Source organism: Mirounga angustirostris, unplaced genomic scaffold (genome assembly GCF_029215605.1).
Source record: "Mirounga angustirostris isolate CCGP_5_RB_7025 unplaced genomic scaffold, mMirAng1.0.hap1 SCAF_2, whole genome shotgun sequence".
Lineage (NCBI taxonomy): Eukaryota > Metazoa > Chordata > Mammalia > Carnivora > Phocidae > Mirounga > Mirounga angustirostris.
Genome location: NW_026991710.1, coordinates 62,234,302 through 62,255,294, shown reverse-complemented (window position 1 = coordinate 62,255,294; position 20,993 = coordinate 62,234,302). Strand labels below are relative to the sequence as shown.

The 20,993-nt window shown below is 35.2% G+C and overlaps 1 protein-coding gene across 7 annotated transcripts in view; it reads left to right on the top strand.

The window, feature by feature from the left end:
- The window catches only part of CNOT6L (CCR4-NOT transcription complex subunit 6 like), a 114,691-nt gene that overhangs the window by 77,740 nt on the left and 15,958 nt on the right, over positions 1–20,993 (top strand). For all 7 annotated transcript variants that reach the window (XM_045880930.3, XM_045880933.3, XM_045880932.3 and 4 more), the window contains 4 exons: positions 232–300; positions 2,941–3,098; positions 5,332–5,486; positions 17,183–17,334. In XM_045880930.3, the coding sequence (XP_045736886.2) occupies positions 232–300; positions 2,941–3,098; positions 5,332–5,486; positions 17,183–17,334 (534 nt within the window). The remainder of the gene's footprint in view (positions 1–231; positions 301–2,940; positions 3,099–5,331; positions 5,487–17,182; positions 17,335–20,993) is intronic.

The following is a 20,993-nucleotide window of genomic DNA, read 5'->3' as shown; positions in this document are numbered from 1 at the left end:
TTCCTAATGTTCTTTTCATATGTTCGTTATGTGTTTTCTGCATAGGTCTGCTTAAACTTCCTTTGGCTTCTAAATCTTCTTTATATTTCAGTGTTAGATTTTTAAGTCAGTTGTGGGCCATTATAGCAGAAGAGAAAACAGAAGTTGGTTTTACATTATAAAGTAAATGATACTGATTTTAGAAGCACATGAAATTAACTTATGTTTAAAAAAGATTTTTCCTCCCCCCAGTTCATCCAGAGCAGCTTCCTCCGAGGCCATGGATTACATTAAAAGAACGAGACCAAATTCTGCCATCAGGTAAATAGTTTTTCTTATTTTTCTTTGATTTTTTTCAGAAATACTTGAAATGCCATTTGGGCTTTGTGATACAATTATAACTAGTCTTCATTTTATGTCCACAAGGTAGATGAGCTTCAAAAAATACTGACAGGTAGATTTGAAAGTATAAAACCCACTTTAAGGCCGTGTGTAGGATTCTCCTCTATCTTTCACAATGATGTAGCTCTTAGTTTTACAATTATTCCTTGTAATAAAGCCTTCCAAATAAGAAAATAAAGCCTTCCAAATGGCCTCTTCACACAGGGTATTGGGTGACTTAAAAAGAAAAAATGAAAAATAATGAATTTTCTTCTGGAAATTTTAAACTACTTGGGCACTTTATCTTTCTTCAGTGGGTAGAGTGGTAACACTTGTGAAAGAATAATTTAGACTGAGTCTGTATTTGCAATATTGGAAACAAAGTATGATACCAGGCCAATGGTGTAGAAATGGTAGAGTGTGAGTGAGCAATTTAAGGATATAGTTTAGCATTTCTAGAACTGCGGTAATGTAGAAAATATAAACCTTTATCTCTTTGTGGAGACTAATAATGATTTGACATCATTTATAGTGCTTCTTACTACTTATTAGACATTTTAGGATTGGGAATTCTACTTAAGTTGTGAATTAGTATTTCTCCAAATGCCTTCTTTTTAATCACACAAAAGTAAGTTTTCATTATATCTAATTTCATTTTAAAATTAACAAATGAAAATTTTATTGTTTTAATACCAAGATTGGATCAGTCACTGAATACTGACAACTTAGTAATTTTTAAAGGGTGAATCACAGAACTTAACGTACTTTTAAAGTCCTTCTGTTTGTGTACTTTTTTAAGAGGATTCAGAAAAAATTATTTGCTTTGAAATTGGGAAATGTAGGAAGTGTAACATCTTCATGGTTCTTTTGCATTTTAATAACACTGAGAAATAACAGCATATACAGTACATTTCTGTGTCTTCCAGAGGCAGTAATTTTAAAACTAGCACACTCTTAGAGTCACAGGATCAGCCTTTCTAGGAGGCACTGTGTCAGTGCTCCATTATGAGCAACACTTCTATTAACAGGATGCACATTGATGGTCTGAGTACAAGGAATATTTAAGGTTTTCTTCAAAGCCTTAACTTAGGTGGATTTATTTTGTTTAGCCTTCCCTAATGCATAATTAGTTGTTCCCTTTCTGATTTTAAAAATGCCATTTTATGGTTCTTCAAAGTAATCCTCTCTCGAGCACTAGTGAACATAATCTTGAAGAAAAGCTTTCCTAATACTGCATATGTACATTTTCATTAAGAAAAAGAACAACAGAAACATGATTTCATCAGTTGTTGAATTCTCAAAGTAATGTGTTCTTGGGTTTTCCTTATTGAAAAAAGAGTATGGATTTTCCTTGGGGTGTGTTGTACTTTCCTAAGTAGAATCTGAGTGCTAAATAAAATGGCTTTTACTTCTGGTGAGTAGGGAGATGTGTATAATAACTTATGATTTATAGCTACAAAACTGTCTGTAAGAATCAGTACCAGATAGTGAAAAAGTGAAGAGTGTACAAAATGGCCTGCAGTTTGATCCTCAGGGGACCATTGAACTGAGTTTCTCTTAATACTTTCCCCATTATCTAAATCTTAACCAACTTCAATCAAGTATTATTACTTCATTATTTGGATTCCTCACCTTTTATTTAAGTATGTGATTCACAACCATCCCTGCCCATTATAATCATCTGGGATGCTTTTTAAAAATACTAATATCTAGACCCTAAGTACACTAACTTATTTCGTCTTGAGCAGGTCCCTGGATATGAGCATGTTTAAAAAACACTGTACAGAGTGATTCTAATGGGCAGCATGGATAGAGAATTACTGATAAAAATCAGGGCTTTTCAAACTAATGTCCATGTGAATCACCTGGGGATTTTGTCAGCCTGCAGGTTCTGACTTAGTAGGTCTTTGTGGTACCAGAGAGTCTGCATTTTTGAGTTCCTAGGTGATAACTGATGCTCTTGGTCTTCGAGCGCATTTTTGGGTAGCAAGGCTATAAACTCTGTTCTCCTGTTCACAGTTCTTTTATTGTTCAAGGGCATTTTAAAGTGAGAATTCAGTTTCAGAAATGATTATATGATTTGGCAAAAAGGATTCTCTTATAACTAAACTTTGTTAGTCCATATCCTTCTGGCTTAAAGCAATAAGAGCAGTAAGAGGCTCCCAAAAGTATTAAATAGTGGGTATTTTGTTAATAAAAATTGATGAAGTTAGAGTCTTTTAATGAACAAAAGTGAAATTCACTTTTGTTCCACTTATATAGAGCTTTGCTCAAAAAATTATGTGCAAAAAATTAGCATTCTGACTTATAATTTGAATTTTTATTAAAATAAATTTCCTAAAAATCTAAAATATGAACTCTAATTCTAGTGAAAGAACTTTGATGTGATGGACTCCAATGAGGTCTTAGTAGATATAGTTTAACAGAATTTTGCCGAAAAGGCATTTCACAATGATGATATTTGGGATAGGTTTGTGTGCCATCTGTGCTTGTGCAGGTATACACATGATACTTCTTTTTGAAAAGCTTGCCTAATTTTCTCCCTTTTGTCTTTTTTTTTTTTTTTCTCCCACTTCTTAGCATCATTCACGGTTATGTGTTACAATGTGTTATGTGATAAATACGCCACCCGGCAGCTATACGGCTATTGCCCATCCTGGGCATTAAACTGGGAATACAGGAAAAAGGGAATTATGGAAGAAATTGTTAACTGTGATGCAGATATCATTAGTCTTCAGGTAACACTAGAAATTAATTGTCTGAGGGCACCTGGCTGGCTCACTCGGTGGAGCAAGTAGCTCTTGATTTCGGGGTTGTGAGTTCTGAGTTCCACATTGGGTGTAGAGATTACTTAAAAATAAAATCTTAAAAAAAATTAAAAAAAAATTGTCTGAAACTTAAAGGTGAACTTAATAGATCTTACTTCCAGGAGAGAGAGTCTGTGTTCAAAACAGAACTCAAAAGGAATTGTTTTCTCTCCTCTTAAAAAGGGCAATTTTAATAAGCAAGTAAGACATTTCCACAGTGGAACTGTTTTGCTAAGTACAGCCATTCACCTATACTCATTTACTATTAAGTGAAAATAATCTCATCCATTATTCATGTTAACAGTTCATCTTATGAACATATCACTTGCATTGTTGAAAGAGAAAACTGCAGAAGGTTGTGTCTTTTAAGAATGTGAATTTAACTTATGATGGAATCTTTAAAAAATATTATTTGTCCACTGTTCCTTAATGGTAAACATTCTAAACATTTAAAAATATTGTGCTGTAAGTCATGCATTTTTGCATTATTTTAAAAACCATCTCTGAAATTTAGACTTTTCTGTCTTATAACACTTTATTATAATAAATTTAACTGAACAAACACCTTTTTGTTGAAATACGTGTTTCAGCACTTCAACAGTCAACTAGCCAAGGTTTCTAGGTAGTATTTAATAACTTTTTCTTAGCAACTTTCAAAGCATATTACATGTTTATGAAGGTATTTTAAAATTTTAAGTATTAGAATTTTATAGCTGCTTTTTAGCATAGCCTGAGAAGGAGGGTATTACTTTTTAAATAATTTTTTGTACTAGAGTAGCTTGATAATTTATGTTGTCTATGGTTCATATGACTTCCTGGGAAATAATAAAAATCTTTAAAATTAAATTTTCTTCTAAACACAGAACTGACATAGAATTGGTGGAGAAGGAGGCAAACAAAGGTAGTTACTTAGTTGTCCTCTTTTTTATTTAGTATTTGTAGTAATGATAGCCTCACATTCTTCTAAGTATAGTTTGAAGGATAAAAACATAATTTAAAAAGTATTTTTTGGGGCGCCTGGGTGGCTCAATCGTTAAGCGTCTGCCTTTGGCTCAGGTCATGGTCCCAGGGTCCTGGGATCGAGTCCCACATCGGGCTCCCTGCTTGGCGGGAAGCCTGTTTCTCCCTCCCCCCCCCCCCCCCGCTTGTGTTCCCTCTCTCACTGTGTCTCTGTCAAATAAATAAAATCTTTAAAAATAAGAAAATAAAAAGTTTTTTTTATTGTAAAGGTGATACCATAGTATAAAATGTTCATTCTAGAGAAATTGAGTATTTTGAAAAAATACAAGGAATGATGGAGGAAAACACCTAATCTCATAATCCAAAAATAGTTTTTGTGTTAAAACTTCTGAAATATTTGTTGTACACTTTTTAAAATTCACTTTTCCTATTTATTTACAGATCTATTTTCAAAATAAAGTTGAGATCACACTGTTGTACTTAATGCACTTTCCATTTTACTAAAATTCTTCAAAGCCAATTCATTATCTGAATATATATTTATTGATTTAGCATTTTCTCTACTGTTGAACATTTAGGCTGTTGTTTTTACTGTTATAAAATCATGTTCTAAGCATCATCATAGATAAATCATTATCTTGACATTTGATTATTTCATTTGGAAAGATTGATTAAAAATATTTTATGGGTCAAAGAATAAAATAGTCTAACTTAAAAATACTGGATTAACAGAGACCATTGGATGATTGGTGTTCAGGTACCTAAAAATTCCTTAAAGTAGAACTTTTTGTTGATCTTAAACTTCTCAGTCTTGGGTATCATTCATTTCCATTGCAGTTGAGAAAGATAAATAATTTTAAAAATTACCCCTCTAAATAAAATTTACTACTCCTTACTGCTTAATCTATAATATGTCCAATTTTACCAGTTTTAAGGAATTGATGTATAGTAGGATGAACTCTAAATTGGAACTAAAGAGACTTGGGACCAACTAGCTGGTAAGCAAGAGAAAATCATGCCACAGTTCATGTTCTTTCAGGTTTAAAAGCTGCCATTATCAAATGACTGCTGCTAGTGGTAAGGTAGGATAGATAATATTTGTTATGTGAATTATTTTAACTTAGTCACATCTTATACTGCTAAACATTTTTATATCTTAAAGTTTTCCTCTGTCATGTCGGTGGTAACTTTTCTTTCACCTCAGGAAGTGGAAACAGAGCAATACTTCACTCTCTTTCTGCCAGCATTGAAGGAGCGTGGATATGATGGATTTTTTTCTCCAAAGTCACGTGCCAAAATCATGTCTGAGCAGGAAAGAAAGCATGTGGACGGTTGTGCAATATTCTTCAAAACAGAAAAGTGAGTTAAGGAAACAAAGCATAGTAGTGTATACTTCTTTAATACACAAATTAACAAAAGCTACCTGGAAAGCAAGCAATGTAAAAATTAAAACTGTTGGTAATGTTATATTTCTTAGGCTGTATTCTTAAGAATGTTTATTATACTTTATGCTTTATTGCCAAATTACACTAAAAATTTTGAGAGGTATATACTTGAATATGGTGTTATCATATTTCCAAATATATTTTCATGAAGTAAAATACTAATTCTGGTGTAAAAAAAAAAAAAAGCGTAGTGCCTTTTAAGATTTGACATGAGTGATCTGAGTTTCTTTCTTTGATTTTTGTTTTGGTAGTTGGCTTTTTCAGAATCATTCATTTTGTTAACCTTTTTCATCCTTTTCAATTAACATTTCATATATATAATCATTTATTCACTAAATGTTTACTGAGCAGTTGCTTTGTGACAGGTGCTATGCTAGTCAAGATAGACATAAAGATAGATAAGGCATAGTTCCTAATCCCACTCAGAGCTCTGGTCTAGTAGGAAAAGGTAATTGTATAAGAAAATCAAAATAAAATAGAGATGAGGGAGGGTGGAAGAGGGACAATAGAGTTAAAGGATTGACTGAAATAGGACAGTAGAAAGCAGTCATTACCAAACACAGAGAAAACATGATTTGTGTTTTTTGGGGGCTGTTGATATAGTTGATTAAAGTAAGTCAAAGGTGAGAACGTCACGGATCTGCTTATTAAAATACATAAATGATCTTGTAGAAGCCTTTGTTATCTTGTGTGCATTGGATTTAGGAAACTGCATTTCCTACTCGAAGGTGGAGTGCCACAGCACACTCAGAAATCTGTCTCCTTTTGAATGCTGGCTGAGTAGCTAGATGATTACAGGCATATTTAGTTATTATCTTGAGGAAAAGAGGGAAGCATATTTTTGACCCCGAAAGGCAAATACAAAGGAATCTCCAATAGAAGACTGAAATGTGTAAAATCTGATCGAGGTTGAGTCCCATGGTTAATAATTTGGGTTTGATACATTAGATTAGGAATCATCTACTTATAGGATAAGCGTATACTATTTTCCAGGATTGCCCCCTTTTTATTACCAGTTCTCACAAAGCCAGTTACATGTTTTTATTGATACAGGCATATTACTAGCATGTTATGTTAAGTAAATGAATTAAGTGAATTTGAAAGATAGTTGGCCTCCTTTTTCTCATTTATTTGTATCTACTTTCCTGTCTTTTCTCTGAATTTTTATTCCCTGAGATATTCTCATTTTGGCTAATACTTAATGGATAGGCCTGCAGTATTTGAGGTTAGAATATACTAAATTCTTCTAGTTGGTTGGCGATTTTTTTTTTTTTTTTAACTAATTTCAGACTAACAATGGATATTACTTTCATATACTGGTAGGCCTCTTATGGATTCTCTTGTTGAATTTTTAAAGCAACCTCAGAGCTAGGGGTAGAGCTATATTCTCATTTTTATACATGAGGAGACAAATGTACAGAGAGTAGTGTGGCTTCATAGTCAGTGCTTTTAACCATGGTGCTAAACTGAATTTTTAGGTTTCTTACTGAGCTTTTGGTATTACTTGTACCTCTTAAAAGGTTACCTCATTTGGAAAAATTGCCTTGAATTTGATGTTTGTTACCTATATTCATATACACATTTCCTTGAAACACCATAATTGAAAAAAGAGTACTGGTAATATTGAGATAAAACATCAAGTTCTTTTTCCATTTTCCATTGTTTTTCCCAAAGGAAGATAATATAATTTTTATCATCCCCATCACAGTTTGAGAGGAAAATCTAAAATGCCTTGATAATTTACTAGAGGTAGTTAAGATTTTGAACTAACAATTATAACTAATATCTAGGAAACTTTCAAACACTTTTAAAAATTGATGCTTGAATTAAGTGACACATAGGAAATAATTAGGTGCATCATTTGGTTTTCTTCCATATGTCAACTCTTTTTGCCTGAATAGTAGCATGAATCCAGTAACAGATGAATCCTTTGAGTATATATATTCTTTTGTGAGCAGTATCAAATACTTTTTGATGTTGTATGAGCTAACTATCCAGTGCCAAACTATTTGAAATTTAACACAAAGTATACTACCATGCCTTTACTCTATTCTTTCTTCAGATCGGAGAGATAATACTGTGCAAAGAAAAGAATTGTGAAGCCAGGTGGTTCTCCTGCTTACATAGCTATATAATCTTGAATGAGTCACTTACCCTTTCTGGGCTTATTTCCTCATTTGTATTTATTTGTATGTTACCATCTAAGATAATTTCTTTATGTAGTTAACAAAACTGACAAAGTCAGAAGATAGCTGGAAGAAGAGTACTTGAAGTCTCCATTCTCAAAGTCTCATTCTTCTAAAACCAGAGTATCTCATAATTCCTAATCTTCATTGATGAATTTTTCCCTTCATGGAAAGCGGTGATACAGAGTAGGTAACCATAAATAGAAACTATAATAATTACTGTTTTTAGCAAAATGCTGTGATAAAAATTTCTTATCCATTGTGATGAAAGGATAGGATATTGCTTAGTAAAGACTAGGACATAGATTACCAATTTTCAGAGAACTGGAATACAGTAAAATAGTCCCTTGCATCATATTCATTGTAGTTTAATCTTCAGGGCTTCAGAAGTTACTTCAAGATTTGGCAGGACCTTTTGGTCATCATTATGACACTTTTTGGGTAGTTAGATGCATGGAGATACCAGAAAATAGAAATTTCTATTCATAAAATGCTAGAAGTCCGCTTTTGCTTTGTCCTTTATCTCAGTAACTATGACTATCTTCAGTGCAAAGATTTTATAAGATACATGTATGCATTTTTTTTTGTTGTGTGTGTATGGAAAGACTTACTATAGATAAGTTTTTTAGGCTCAGAAATTTAAATTTCCTTTTGCCATATTTTGTCCTATAGACTTAGCAGTTAGTAGAAGTAGGCTTGGATCCAGGTACACAATTTGAAGAAATTGAAAATGGAGAAAAATGGAGATGAAACAAGGCCTAGATACTAGACTTACTTGCTGCTCCTGAAGTTAATAGTTCTGATCTGATCATGACAGCCAGTGAAAAAGGGAAAGATGAGACAGTGTTAGAACAGGTGACCATTACACTGTGGAGAAGCAGTCTCTTCCAATAGAACTTAGAACTAGCTTGTCATGGTTCTCAGTCCTTGCTGTATTGTCTCTGCTTTCTAACCTGCTTCCAGTCTCAGATTTACCAGGTAAGGCCAAGTCTTTGCTTTTCCTTCCTATGTTATGATGGTAGTTTTGTGCTTGAGAAGAGGGCATCCAGAGGTTATAATAGCATTCCAAAAGGACCTAATGTGATAATTCCTTCTCACTGGTTTCTCAGATACTGATTTCCTGTGTCATCGGTGGTGGTTGCGTTTAGAATTTGTGTGATTTTTTTTTTTTTAAAGATTTATTTATTTATTTGAGAGAGAGAGAATGCGAGAGAGAGAGCACATGAGAGGGAGGAGGGTCAGAGGGAGAAGCAGGCTCCCTGCCGAGCAGGGAGCCCGATGCGGGACTCGATCCAGGGACTCCAGGGTCATGACCTGAGCCGAAGGCAGTCGCTCAACCAACTGAGCCACCCAGGCGCCCAGAATTTGTGTGATTTTTAAAAAACAGATTGTGATTTCTGGTTTCTGTTGTTCACTCTCCCATAAATTTAATCTGGAACATAAAATTACTGCTTTGTGCCACCACTGGCACAATATAGAGAGTAATAACTTTCACCTAATTTGAGAGGTGTCTTCTGGGGCTAAAATGATTAAGAATGTAAAAGTGGTTTCAGTGGTTCAAAGAGTTGTACAGAGATAGGCAGGACAGTGCATATCTACTTTTCTTCCCGATTTATCCCAGTGTCTAAGCTTACCTTTTTTAGCAAGTTCTTTTCCATTTTAGCAATCACTCCCATGATTATTTAAAGGGACCCAAGAACACATTTTATAGCCTCTTACCCTAAATATACAGTAAAAACTTCTGTTTGGTTTAGGTTTAAGAGTGCTGGAATATGATCCAGAAAGGGTCATAGTTTACTTTTGTGTACTTATATTCTTTTCTTGACTATGTACCTTTTGTTCTTTTGGCTTGTAAATGAATTCAGGGAGGGACTATTACTCAAGTCTTATATATTGTTTCACTTGCTCATAGTTGGCATTCACTGTCCTCTCTACCATTGATTTAATCACATCACAGCCCATAAAATTACTTCTAGATCCAAGCTAGTAAGAAATTGAATTATCTCATTGTTCTGTTTGAAGGCTGTATTTGAAACATTCAACCTAATAATCTTCCTCAAATCATGTAAGAAGGGTGGGGTCTTTGTTTTTTGATTATAGCATATAATATCTCTCTATACCCATTTGACTTTCTATAAAATAAGACTTTCACAAAGATAAAAAGAAGAATTCTTAGACTAAAATTAAAAAAATAGCATGAGGATTAATACTTACAGCATCTGTGTATTCTTATAGAATAGGAATAATAAAATGAATTGAAATAGAGACACATTATAAGATTTTACATATTAACCAAGGATTGATGGTTTGGATTGGTGAATGGAAAGTAACGTAAACCAGTATGTTTTATTCAAAACTAGCATCTAATAGAAAGAATGAGGAAGACATCTCTGTATGTCAGAATGTCACCTATAGGTAAATCTGTGAGACAGAAAGTCGAAGCAGAGTGGAGTGTATTTGGTTATGTGTAGGAGGGGAAATTAAGAAATAGTATTGGTTAGGTAGTATGAATAGAATATGGGTAATTATTTCTTACTATACTATAAATGTATTATAAATACTGTATAAAATAAACACAAAAACGAGACAAAGTGTAGGAGACTACAGCTATCTGTACTAGTGCTGGAGATTTTCTTAAGGCAGAGTACCTGAAAAGTTCTTACCTGCAAGAAGCCTATCTTGCTCTTGCTTAATTCTCACTGTAAAGGAGGAACTTTCTTTGGTTCCTTAGTTCTCAACTATCTCTTTGGTTCTTCAGCTCTTGGTGAAGGGGCACCTGGGTGGTGCATTTGGATAAGCATACAGCTCTTGGTTTCAGCTCAGGTCGTGATATCAGGGTTGTGAGATGAAGCCCTGCATCAGGCTCCACGTTCAGCTTGAAGTCTGCTTAGGACACTTTCTCCCTCTGCCCCTGCCCACGCCCCATCCCCCCATGTGTGCTCTCTCTAATAAATAAATCTGGAAGAAAAAAAAACCCCAAAAACAAAAAACAAACTTGGTGAAGCTGAAATGATAAAATTTGAGAGTGTGACCCTATCCTCTTTAGTATTTGTAAGGGCCAAGGAAGGGAGTTTTAGTTATAAGGATGTCTGTACTCTGTTTAGGAAAACTGCATTTATTTTTCTGAACTTTTTGAAACCACAGATATTAAAAAGCTGATACTTGAAGTTGTAAAATTCAAAAGTGAGGCAATACAATAATTAATTATACCAATTAGGAAGAAAGTTGAAGAGGTAGGTGGAAGAATTAATAAATTGAATAATTGTCAGGATTCATTTAGAAATGAAGAAAAGTCAGTAACCAGGCATGTGTTTTAAAAAGAAGTTGACTGAACCTGTGATCTTTGCCAAGAAGACTAAGAAGCAGAGGCTTGGTGAAAATGCTAAGAAGGGTATTTTAAATACCATGCACTTAAAGAAGGGATATACCCATTGTGGATTGTGTAATCACTAATTGAGGATCAAGGTATAAAACAGCTGTACAACTTCTATTTTGCTTTCATGATCTCTATTGAGAATTTTGTTCAAAGTGGAAAGACTAATAAAGACGAGGTGAAGAGGAGACTGGTAAAACAAGAGAGTCGCTAAACTGCCTGAACTAGTTAGGTTTCCAAATCAAGATAATTATATCACATGGTACTAAAAGATCTTGTGAAAGTATGATTGCAGAACTGGCATGGGTAATCTGTTATGAATGTTGCAGTGTAGGAGAAGTTCTAGGATATTGAAGATGAACAAATCACCTCATTTTTCGAAAAGATAAGGTAGTTCGGTGTTCCTTTGTGACAGGGAACAGGGAAGAAATAGAATTGGGCATAGAGAACAAAGTTGTTCTGCTCTGTCAGCCTGACAACCTCAGCTGACCCTACCTGTAGCTTTGGAACTGAAATGGCCTGTGAGAGTTAACCCAGGAGGGACCAAAATCCATAAACTTTGATGTTTTGCTTTTGATCTATAACTGGATGTAGGCCACTCCTAGAAGTACTTGACCTTGGGTGATGTAGCTCTCTGCAGCTGGAGCAATTCCTGAAGGATTGATGAGGAATCTGGGTAGTGTGTTTCCATATTCACCCCTTCGCAAATTTTTTTGCAAATTTGAGGACTGATATGTATGAATTCAGTACCTATCACAAGTCTTGATACAAAGTAGATCCTCAGTAATGGGCAGCATGTGTTATTTTTATTATTGGTTCTGTCCTATTGAGAATTTTGATGATTTCAGAGAAGACCAATATGGACACTTAAGATTTATGAAAATCAAAAGGTGGCAGAGATATTTAATCTTCTGGGAAAAAAGAATGAAATTTCAAAGTGTCCTTTATCAGGAACTTCTCTGACATCAGCAGTAGCAACTCTTTTCTAGATAGGTCTCCTGAGTCAAGATAAACAAAAACAAAAATAAACTATTGGGACTATATCAAAATAAAATGCTTTTGCACAGCGAAGTAAATAATCAACAGAACTAAAAGGCAAACTACAGAATGAGGAAAGGTATTTGCAAATTACATATCCAATAAAGGGTTAGTATCCAAAATATATAAAGAACTTACACAACTCCACAACCAAAAAAACAAACAATCCAATTAAAAAAATGGGTGGAAGACATGAACAGACATTTCTCAACGAAGACATACAGATGCCCAGTAGGCACATGAAAAGATGCTCATCATCACTTATCAGGGAAATAGAGTTAAAACTACAATGAGATATCATTCACACCTGTCAGAATGGCTAAAATCAACAACACAAGAAACAACAGGTGTTGGCGAGGATGTGGAGAAAAAGGAACCTTTGTGCACTGTTGGTGGGAATGCAAACTGGTCCAGCCACTCTGGAAAATGGTATGGAGTTTCCTCAGAAAGTTAAAAATAGAACTATCCTACGATCCAGCAGTTGCACTACTGGATATTTACCTAAAGAATACAAAAACACTAATTCAAAGGGATGCATGCACCCTATGTTTATAGAAGCATTATTTACAATAGCCAAGATAGGGAAGCAGCCCAAGTGTCCATTGATCGAAGGAACGGATAAAGGGGTGGGGTGTGTGTGTGTGTGTGTGTGTGTGTGATGGAATATTATTTAGCCACGAAAAAGAATGAAATCTTGTCATTTGCAACGACATGGATAGAGCTAGAGAGTATAATGCTAAGTGAAGTTAAGTCCGAGAAAGACAAATACCATATGATTTCACTCATGTGAAATTTAAGAAACAAAAGTAATAAGCAAAGGAGGGGGATAAAGAGAGACAAACCAAGAAACAGACTCTTAACTGTAGAGAAGAAGCCGATGGTTACCAGAGGGGAGGTGAGTGGGGGATGGGTGAAATAGGTGAAGGGGATTACGAGTACACTTAACCTTGATGAGCAGAGTAACGTGTAGAATTGTTGAATCACTATATCATACACCTGAAACTAATACAAAATTGTATATTAACTAACTAATTAAAAATTTAAAAAGTGCCTGTAATATGTGAGTGGGCGAACTAATGAACAGAAACTCATGAAGTGGGGGCGCCTGGGTGGCTCAGACGTTAAGCGTCTGCCTTCAGCTCAGGTCATGGTCCCAGGGTCTGGGGATCGAGCCCCGCATCGGGCTCCCTGCTCAGCGGGAAGCCTGCTTCTCCCTCTCCCACTCCCCCTGCTTGTGTTCCTGCTCTTCCTGTCTCTCTCTCTGTCAAATAAATAAAATCTTTAAAAAAAGAAAAAGAAACTCATGAAATGATACTCAACAGAAATAAAGTGTGCTGCACTTAGATTATTAAAGGAAGTGAAAGAGGGAGGGATAAAATCATTTGATAGTACAGAAAAATATATGTAGAAGTGTTTATAATGGCATTAGCTATAATAGCTCAAATCAGAACTAATTTAAATGTCTACCACAAAATATTAAATAAATTATGGTGACTCTCTAGAGTGGACTATAGTACAATCATAAATATTGATTTTGAATAATAATTTTATAAGTGCTCATTCCTTATAGAATGTTTATTAATAAACCAAAATATAAAATTATAGAGTATTATAATTGTATAGAAATATTTGTATGCAAATGCATGGGGAAAAGTCTGGGGGAAATACATTGACTTAGTGGGGATATTTCGTTGCAGGTAACTTTAAATTTTCTTTATATTTTTCCTTATTCCCAAATCTGTACAGTATGTTTATTGTACGGTAATTTTTTCTTTTTTTTTTTTTTAAGATTTTATTTATTTATTTGACAGAGACAGCAAGAGAGGGAACACAAGCAGGGGGAGGGGGAGTGGGAGAGGGAGAAGCAGGCTCCCTGCCGAGCAGGGAGCCCGATGCGGGGCTCGATCCCAGGACCCTGGGATCATGACCTGAGCCGAAGGCAGACGCTTAACAACTGAGCCACCCAGGTGCCCCTACTTGTTTGTTTTTAAGCATCTATGAAATGCAGGACTGGTTTAAGAGTGAAGAAGTCCAGGAAATTTTAGTTACATCTTGGTTCTTATTTGGCTTATAATTAATACGGCTTTCCCCAAAGTACAATTTCAGTCTTTATTAATAAAAATACAGTCTAAAATGAAGAAGGCACTAGTTCTTTTATGCCCAGTTCTAGGTACTGTACCTTTGGGTAAACTTGAGTTGTTCAAATGAACAAACATCTCACACCATATATCATATAAAGAATTGGCCATTTCTTTTCTTAGGAAAGATGTGATGGGGAGATATTTAAAGGGTATTAAGGAGGGCACATACTGCATGGAGCACTGGGTGTTATACAAAAACAATGAATCATGGAACACTACATCAGAAACTAATGATGTACTGTATGGTGGCTAACATAACATAATAAAATAAAAAAAATTAAAATAACAGTGTCAAGTAGAAGAGATACTAGGTTTTATTTATGGAAGAAAGGTACAGGGAAACAAATTGTCGTTAAGGAAGACATTTCTAATTATTAGATGCCCCTCTCTCTCACAATGGCCTGACTTTGGTAGAAGTAAAATATACCAATACTAAAAATATTATTTATTAAGCAGGATTTTTATACTTTCCTACAACGTTCCTGTAAATAAGCCTTAAGAGTTCTGTAAATATTTAGAAGGTATTTTAATAAAAAAGTAAATACAAATAAACTGTAATTTTAAAATAACATGTTCACTCAAATGTTTCAAATACCAAATTTTAACACTTCAGAAATTAATAACATGTTTTGGAGGTGCTGCTTAGTTGACTTGTTTTTGTGCAGACCTCTGAATCAAGTTTTTGCCTGCTTGCTTAGGTTTTCTGAGTTCAAGGTCAGTTATTTATCAATTGAATCTCTGTGTCTCTGTGAATCAGGATTTTTATTAATACTCTATAACCAAAACCAAAAATACAGAAATAAACTGGATACAGAGATGGATATAAGATTATAATCATCTATACCCTCTGATTTAAAATTTTTATATTGATCAAAACAGAGTCATTGTTTCCAGTGACTAAGTAATACTACTTAAATTTGTTCTATGTACGGGAATCTTACCAGAAATTGTTTGAAAAAGATGTCTACTGCTTAGATGTTTGGAAAAGTCTGGTATGGAGGATGGTCAAGTCTACCTATAGAACATATTTTGAATCTTCCTTCTTCTCTTTATTTCTCTTGCCTTAGCCCAAGCCACCATCATCTGTCATTCATACAACCTCAAAAACTTTGTTTGGTCTCACAGTTCCCACTTTAGCTCCTGTTATCCATTCTCCACCAAGCAGCTGGAGTGATCTTAAAACATATAAAGTAGTGTGTTCTTACTTAGAACCTTCCATTGTTCCCTTTCGTCTCTAACATCATTTCATACCCTTCCATTCTTTTCTGTCCCATAAATGTGCAGAGGTCTTTGCTGCCTCAGGATCTTCCTCCTTTATCTGGAATGCTCTTAATCCCATTCTTCACCTTGGTAACTCCTCATCCTTTATGTTTCAGTTTAAATGTCACCGCCTTAAAGTAGAGGGTGAGAACTATGCTCCTTTTTATCACCCTGACCTTTTATACTTCTCAGTGCAAGAGAACTTCAGAATTGGGGCAGGGAGAGGAGTACGGTTTCATCTAGCAGTGTCCTGCAGCATAGTAAGATTTTAGTCCATATTTATAAAGATATGAGTGCATGCTTCTGTTTCAAAGCTAGGAGGAAGATGGGATGGAAGCCTGTTAAAAGAACAGAGGTGTCTTCTCTCCACGTAATACTTAGTGAAAAGTAGTATATTTAGTTAGTTTTGGCCATTTATAAATATTTTACAAATCAATAAAACTAGGCTGAAAGAGGTTAAATGGCTTGACCCAAAACAGTATGACTTTGTCATATGTATGTTATCAGTATGACTTTGTCAGTGCTAGGCTCAATTCTATTAAGTCCTATAAATCTACAATACTTAATTTGGAAGTAAAGAAAATACTATCCATGCAGAAACTGTAGTCACATGGAGAGCCATTTTTCACCTTACAGAAGTTGTTCCCCTGAAGCCTTACATACATGTAACACTGCTTTTTAGTAAAGGCCAGGTGGAAAAATTGCCTTCTCCTTAGTTAAGGGCGTGACACATCTCTTGAGCGGTAAGAATAAAACTGCAAACAGGGTAGGTAGATTTTATTCTGTTCTTTGTCAGTCTGCTGACTGAGTTAAGGTTGTGTTCACCTTTAAATACCAAAAAGTTCTAACAGTAACTTAAAGAAATGGGAGAAGGACAGTGTTCTCACACAAGTCCAGATATGGCAGTCCAGAACTGGTTCAGCTGCTTCCCAGTCCATAGGGGGTTGGTTTTTGCCCTCCTGCTTCTTACCACTGGGGTAAAGCCATAAAAGGGCAAAGGGATATATATGCAGTCTTTGCTAGGCCGCACTTCTAAGAAAGTTTTTAAAGATTTTATTTATTTATTCATAAGAGACAGAAAGAGAGAGAGAGAGGCAGAGGGAGAAGCAGGCTCCCCACTGAGCAGGGAGCCCGATGCAGGACTCAATTCCAGGACCCTGGGATCATGGCCTGAGCCGAAGGCAGATGCTTAACCATCTGAGCCACCCAGGCACCCTCTAAGAAAGTTTTTAATCACACTTTTTTTTTTTTTTAAGATTTTATTTATTTATTTGACAGAGACACAGCGAGAGAGGGAACACAAGCAGAGGGAGTGAGAGAGGGAGAAGCAGGCTCCCTGCAGGGCAGGGAGCCCGATGTGGGGCTCAATCCCAGGACCTTGGGATCATGACCTGAGCCGAAGGCAGAAGCTTAACGACTGAGCCACCCAGGCGCCTCTTAATCACACTTCTTATGTCTCACTGGCCAGAACTGATCGCATGTCCCCTTGTAGATGGAAAATGACTGGGGAGACAGTGAATAGTGTCTCTGTCTTGTGCTCCCTCATTTAATGTCTTTTAGCATGATAGTCCAAGTACCTAATACCATACTAATAATGCATTGTACCTTTTAGATTTACATTGGTGCAAAAGCATACAGTGGAATTCAACCAAGTGGCAATGGCTAATTCAGATGGATCCGAAGCTATGTTGAACAGAGTGATGACAAAAGATAATATTGGTGTCGCTGTGGTATTAGAGGTCCACAAAGAACTATTTGGAACAGGTGAGTGCAGTTTAAAATATTCTTACTAAAAATAAACACCATCTCATGCTTTCTCATCTCAAGCATACAGACTCTTGCCTTATTTATTGCACAATTTTTTTTTTTGTCTTTGAGGAAAGTTAGGGGAGATGGGCAGGAAAATAGCACTAATTATGTAAACCATCATATATATCTAGGGATATTACTTACCAGGTAATCTGTGAAAAAGGAAAGCCTTTGATATGCCATTACTTCAAAAAGGTTATTTGAAGTAGGAAATGCTTTAGTTAGGCCGAATTTGGAAGTTATGATGAGTTGGTTCTCTTTCTAGCCATATTTTTAGCTTCCTGAGTGTGAAATCTTTTGTCTTTAAGGTTAAGTACTTGGCAAGTTTCTCTAATTTTTTTGTTATATCTCAGTCATTGTCAGGTAAGAGCGGGATCTTTTATCTACCTGGTACTTAGCTTTTGCATTTTAGATTATTTATAGCTTCCTTCAAAGTCAAACTCATTATGTACTTTGCATATCCAGACCTTTTTTCCCCCTTTCTCCTGCCCGCCTTTGAGCATTTCATTGTTTACTTAACTAGTATATTTTAGGCAAGAGCAAGGAGAAGATGTTAAGACTACATTAGGGCTTTATTTTTAAACTTTTTTTCTGTTCTTACTGTAGAAGAAAAGATGTTTGCCTTGAGTATTGATTTGAATTATTCAGACCATGCCTATCTGTGAATCCTCTCCTTTTCTTTCTGTTATTAATTTTATCCATCATCAGATAATCTTTGATATGATATTTTAAATTTCTTCTTCTTTTTTGATCTTTCCATTTTTACCTACTTTTATGTCCTTTCCAGTCTTACTCTTTTCAAAAGTTAGGTACCTCTTTTTCTGGTAACATGAAAATTGAATTTCTTTTGGAGTTTTTTTCTTCTTTTAATTTTCAGAAAAGGAATTAGAAATTATACAGCAGATACTTTCACATTTCGAAATACATCTTTTATTCCTACAAGAGGAATTTAATATTATAGAAGGTGCTGATGGCCCTTACAGCCAGAAGTGACACTGTAAAATTTCTAGGAAAAGAGTGGAGCATAGAGAATTTTGTCTATAAGATTTTATCTTGCCCAATTGCTTTAAAAATGACTTACTATATTTATAAATCATACATCCAATAAGGGGTTAATATCCAAAATATATGAACAACTCATAAAGCTCAATAGCAAGAAAAATGAACAATCAGATTAAAATATGGGCAGAGTGTCTGAATAGACATTTTTCCAGAGAAGACAGAGATGGCCAAAAGGCACATGAAAAGATGCTCAACATCACTAATCATTGGGAAATGAAAATGAAATCAGAACCACAATGAGATACCACCTCATACTTGTTAATATGGCTGTTATCAAAAGGATAAGAAATAACAAGTCTTGGTGAGGCTGTGGAGAAAAGAGAACCCTTGCACACTGTTGGTGGGAATGCAAACTGGTGCAACCACTATGGAAAACAGTATGGAGGTTCCACAAAAAATTAAAAACAGAAATACCATATGATCTAGCCATTCCACTTCTGGGTATTTATCCAAAGAAAATGAAAATACTAACTTGAAAAGAGATATACACCCCCATGTTTATTGCATCATTATTTACAGTAGCCACCACATGGAAGCAGCCTAAGTGTTCATCAACAGATGAATGGATAAAGAAAAGGTAGTATATATACACAATGAAATACTGTTCAGCTATAAAAAAGTATCTGCTATTTGCAGTAACATGGATGGACCTTGAGGGCGTTATGCTAGATGGAATAAGTCAGAGAAAGAGAAATATTGTATAACCTTACTTATATGTGGAATCTAACAAACAAATGAGCAGAGACAACAAAACCAAAATCATAGATACAGAGATTATAGAATTGCCAGAGGGGAGAGGGATTGGGGAGTGAGCAAAAAGAATGAAGTGGGTCAAGAGGTACAAACTTCCACTTATAAATAAGTCATGGGATATAATGTACAGCATGAGGGCAGTAGTCATTCATATTGTAAAGTGTACATGAAAGTTGCTGAGAGAGTAAATCCCAAGAGTTAACTTTATATGGTGACAGATGGTAACTAGACTTACTGTGGTGACCATTTTGCAGTGTATATAAATACTGAATCATTATGTTGTACATCTGAAAGCAATAAAATGTTATGTCAGTTATGCCTCAATAGAATTTTTTATTTATTTTTTTAAGATTTTATTTGTCAGAAAGAGCACAAGCGGGAGGAGCGGCAGGCAGAGGGAGAGGGAAACAGGCTCCCCGCTGAGCAAGGATCCCGATGCAGGACTCGATCCCAGGACCCCTAGGATCATGACCTGAGCCGAAGGCAGATGCTTAACCAACTGAGCCATCCAGGCGTCCCTCAGTAGAATTTTTTAAAAATGACTACTCCTGTCACATATAGCAGACACTTCAGTTACTTGTTTTTATATTCAATATTGAAGATAATTATATCTTAGTAAGGTGGAAGGAAACTTTATCAAAATAGTAGACTTAAAAAATTAGGTCTTGTCTGCAGAGTTTATATTTTCAATAGAAAAATTTAAGACATTTCTATAGAGGTTTTTTTTGTAGTTTTAAGATTTTATTTAAATTCCAGTTAACATACAGTGTAATATTAGTTTCAGGTATAGAATTTAGTGATTCATAACTTACATACAACTTTCAAGTGCTCATCACAAGTGCCCTTTGTAATCCCCATCACCAATTTAGCCCATCTGCCCCCCCCAACGCCCCCCCCCCCCAGCAACCCTCAGTGTGTTCTCTATAGTTCAGAGCCTGTTTTCTGGTTTGCCTCTCTTTCTCCCACCCCCCCATGTTCATCCATTTTTTTTTCTTAAATTCCACATATGAGTGAAATCATATAGTATTTGTTTTTCTCTTATTTCACGTGGCATTATACTCTTAAACTTCATCCACGTCATTGCAAATGGCAAGATTTCATTCTTTTTGATGGCTGAATTATATTCCTGTGTGTGTGTGTGTGTGTGTGTGTGTACACACAAACCACATCTTCTTCATCCATTCATCAATAGGTGGACATTTGGGCTCTTCCTATAATTTGACTATTGTAGATAATGCTGCTATAAACATTGGGGTGCATGTATCCCTTAGAAACAGTATTTTTGTATCCTTTGAGTAAATACCTCATAGTGCAATTGCTGGATCATAGGGTAGTTCTATAGAAATTTTAGTAGAAATCAAGAAAAGTTTCCTTATTCATACTCTCTAGAAGTAGCTCTTGCTAATTTCTTTACTCATTACTCAACAGAGACTGTATGTGTATAGTTTTATTTAAAAGGCCTCATACCATGCACATTGAGCTTTATGTTTTAAATATTTTATGGATGTCTTTGTCTGTACCTGTTAACCAAATTTAATTTTCACAATTTTTAACTACCTTATTTTCCATTTTGAAAGTTAATACTATGTTAATACTTATTTTGACAAAATTTATAAAACAGAATTTTGGGGAGAGGAAAGAACCTTACATTTTCTAGTTGAATATCTCACTTGCCAAATGAACTTGAGTACCAAAAAAGTTAAGTGACTGTCCCAACACCAAAATAAACAGTAAAAAAGCCAGGTCTAAAACCCACGTGTCCAGATTTTGAGAGCACGCTATTACCTGTGTCTCCTTTT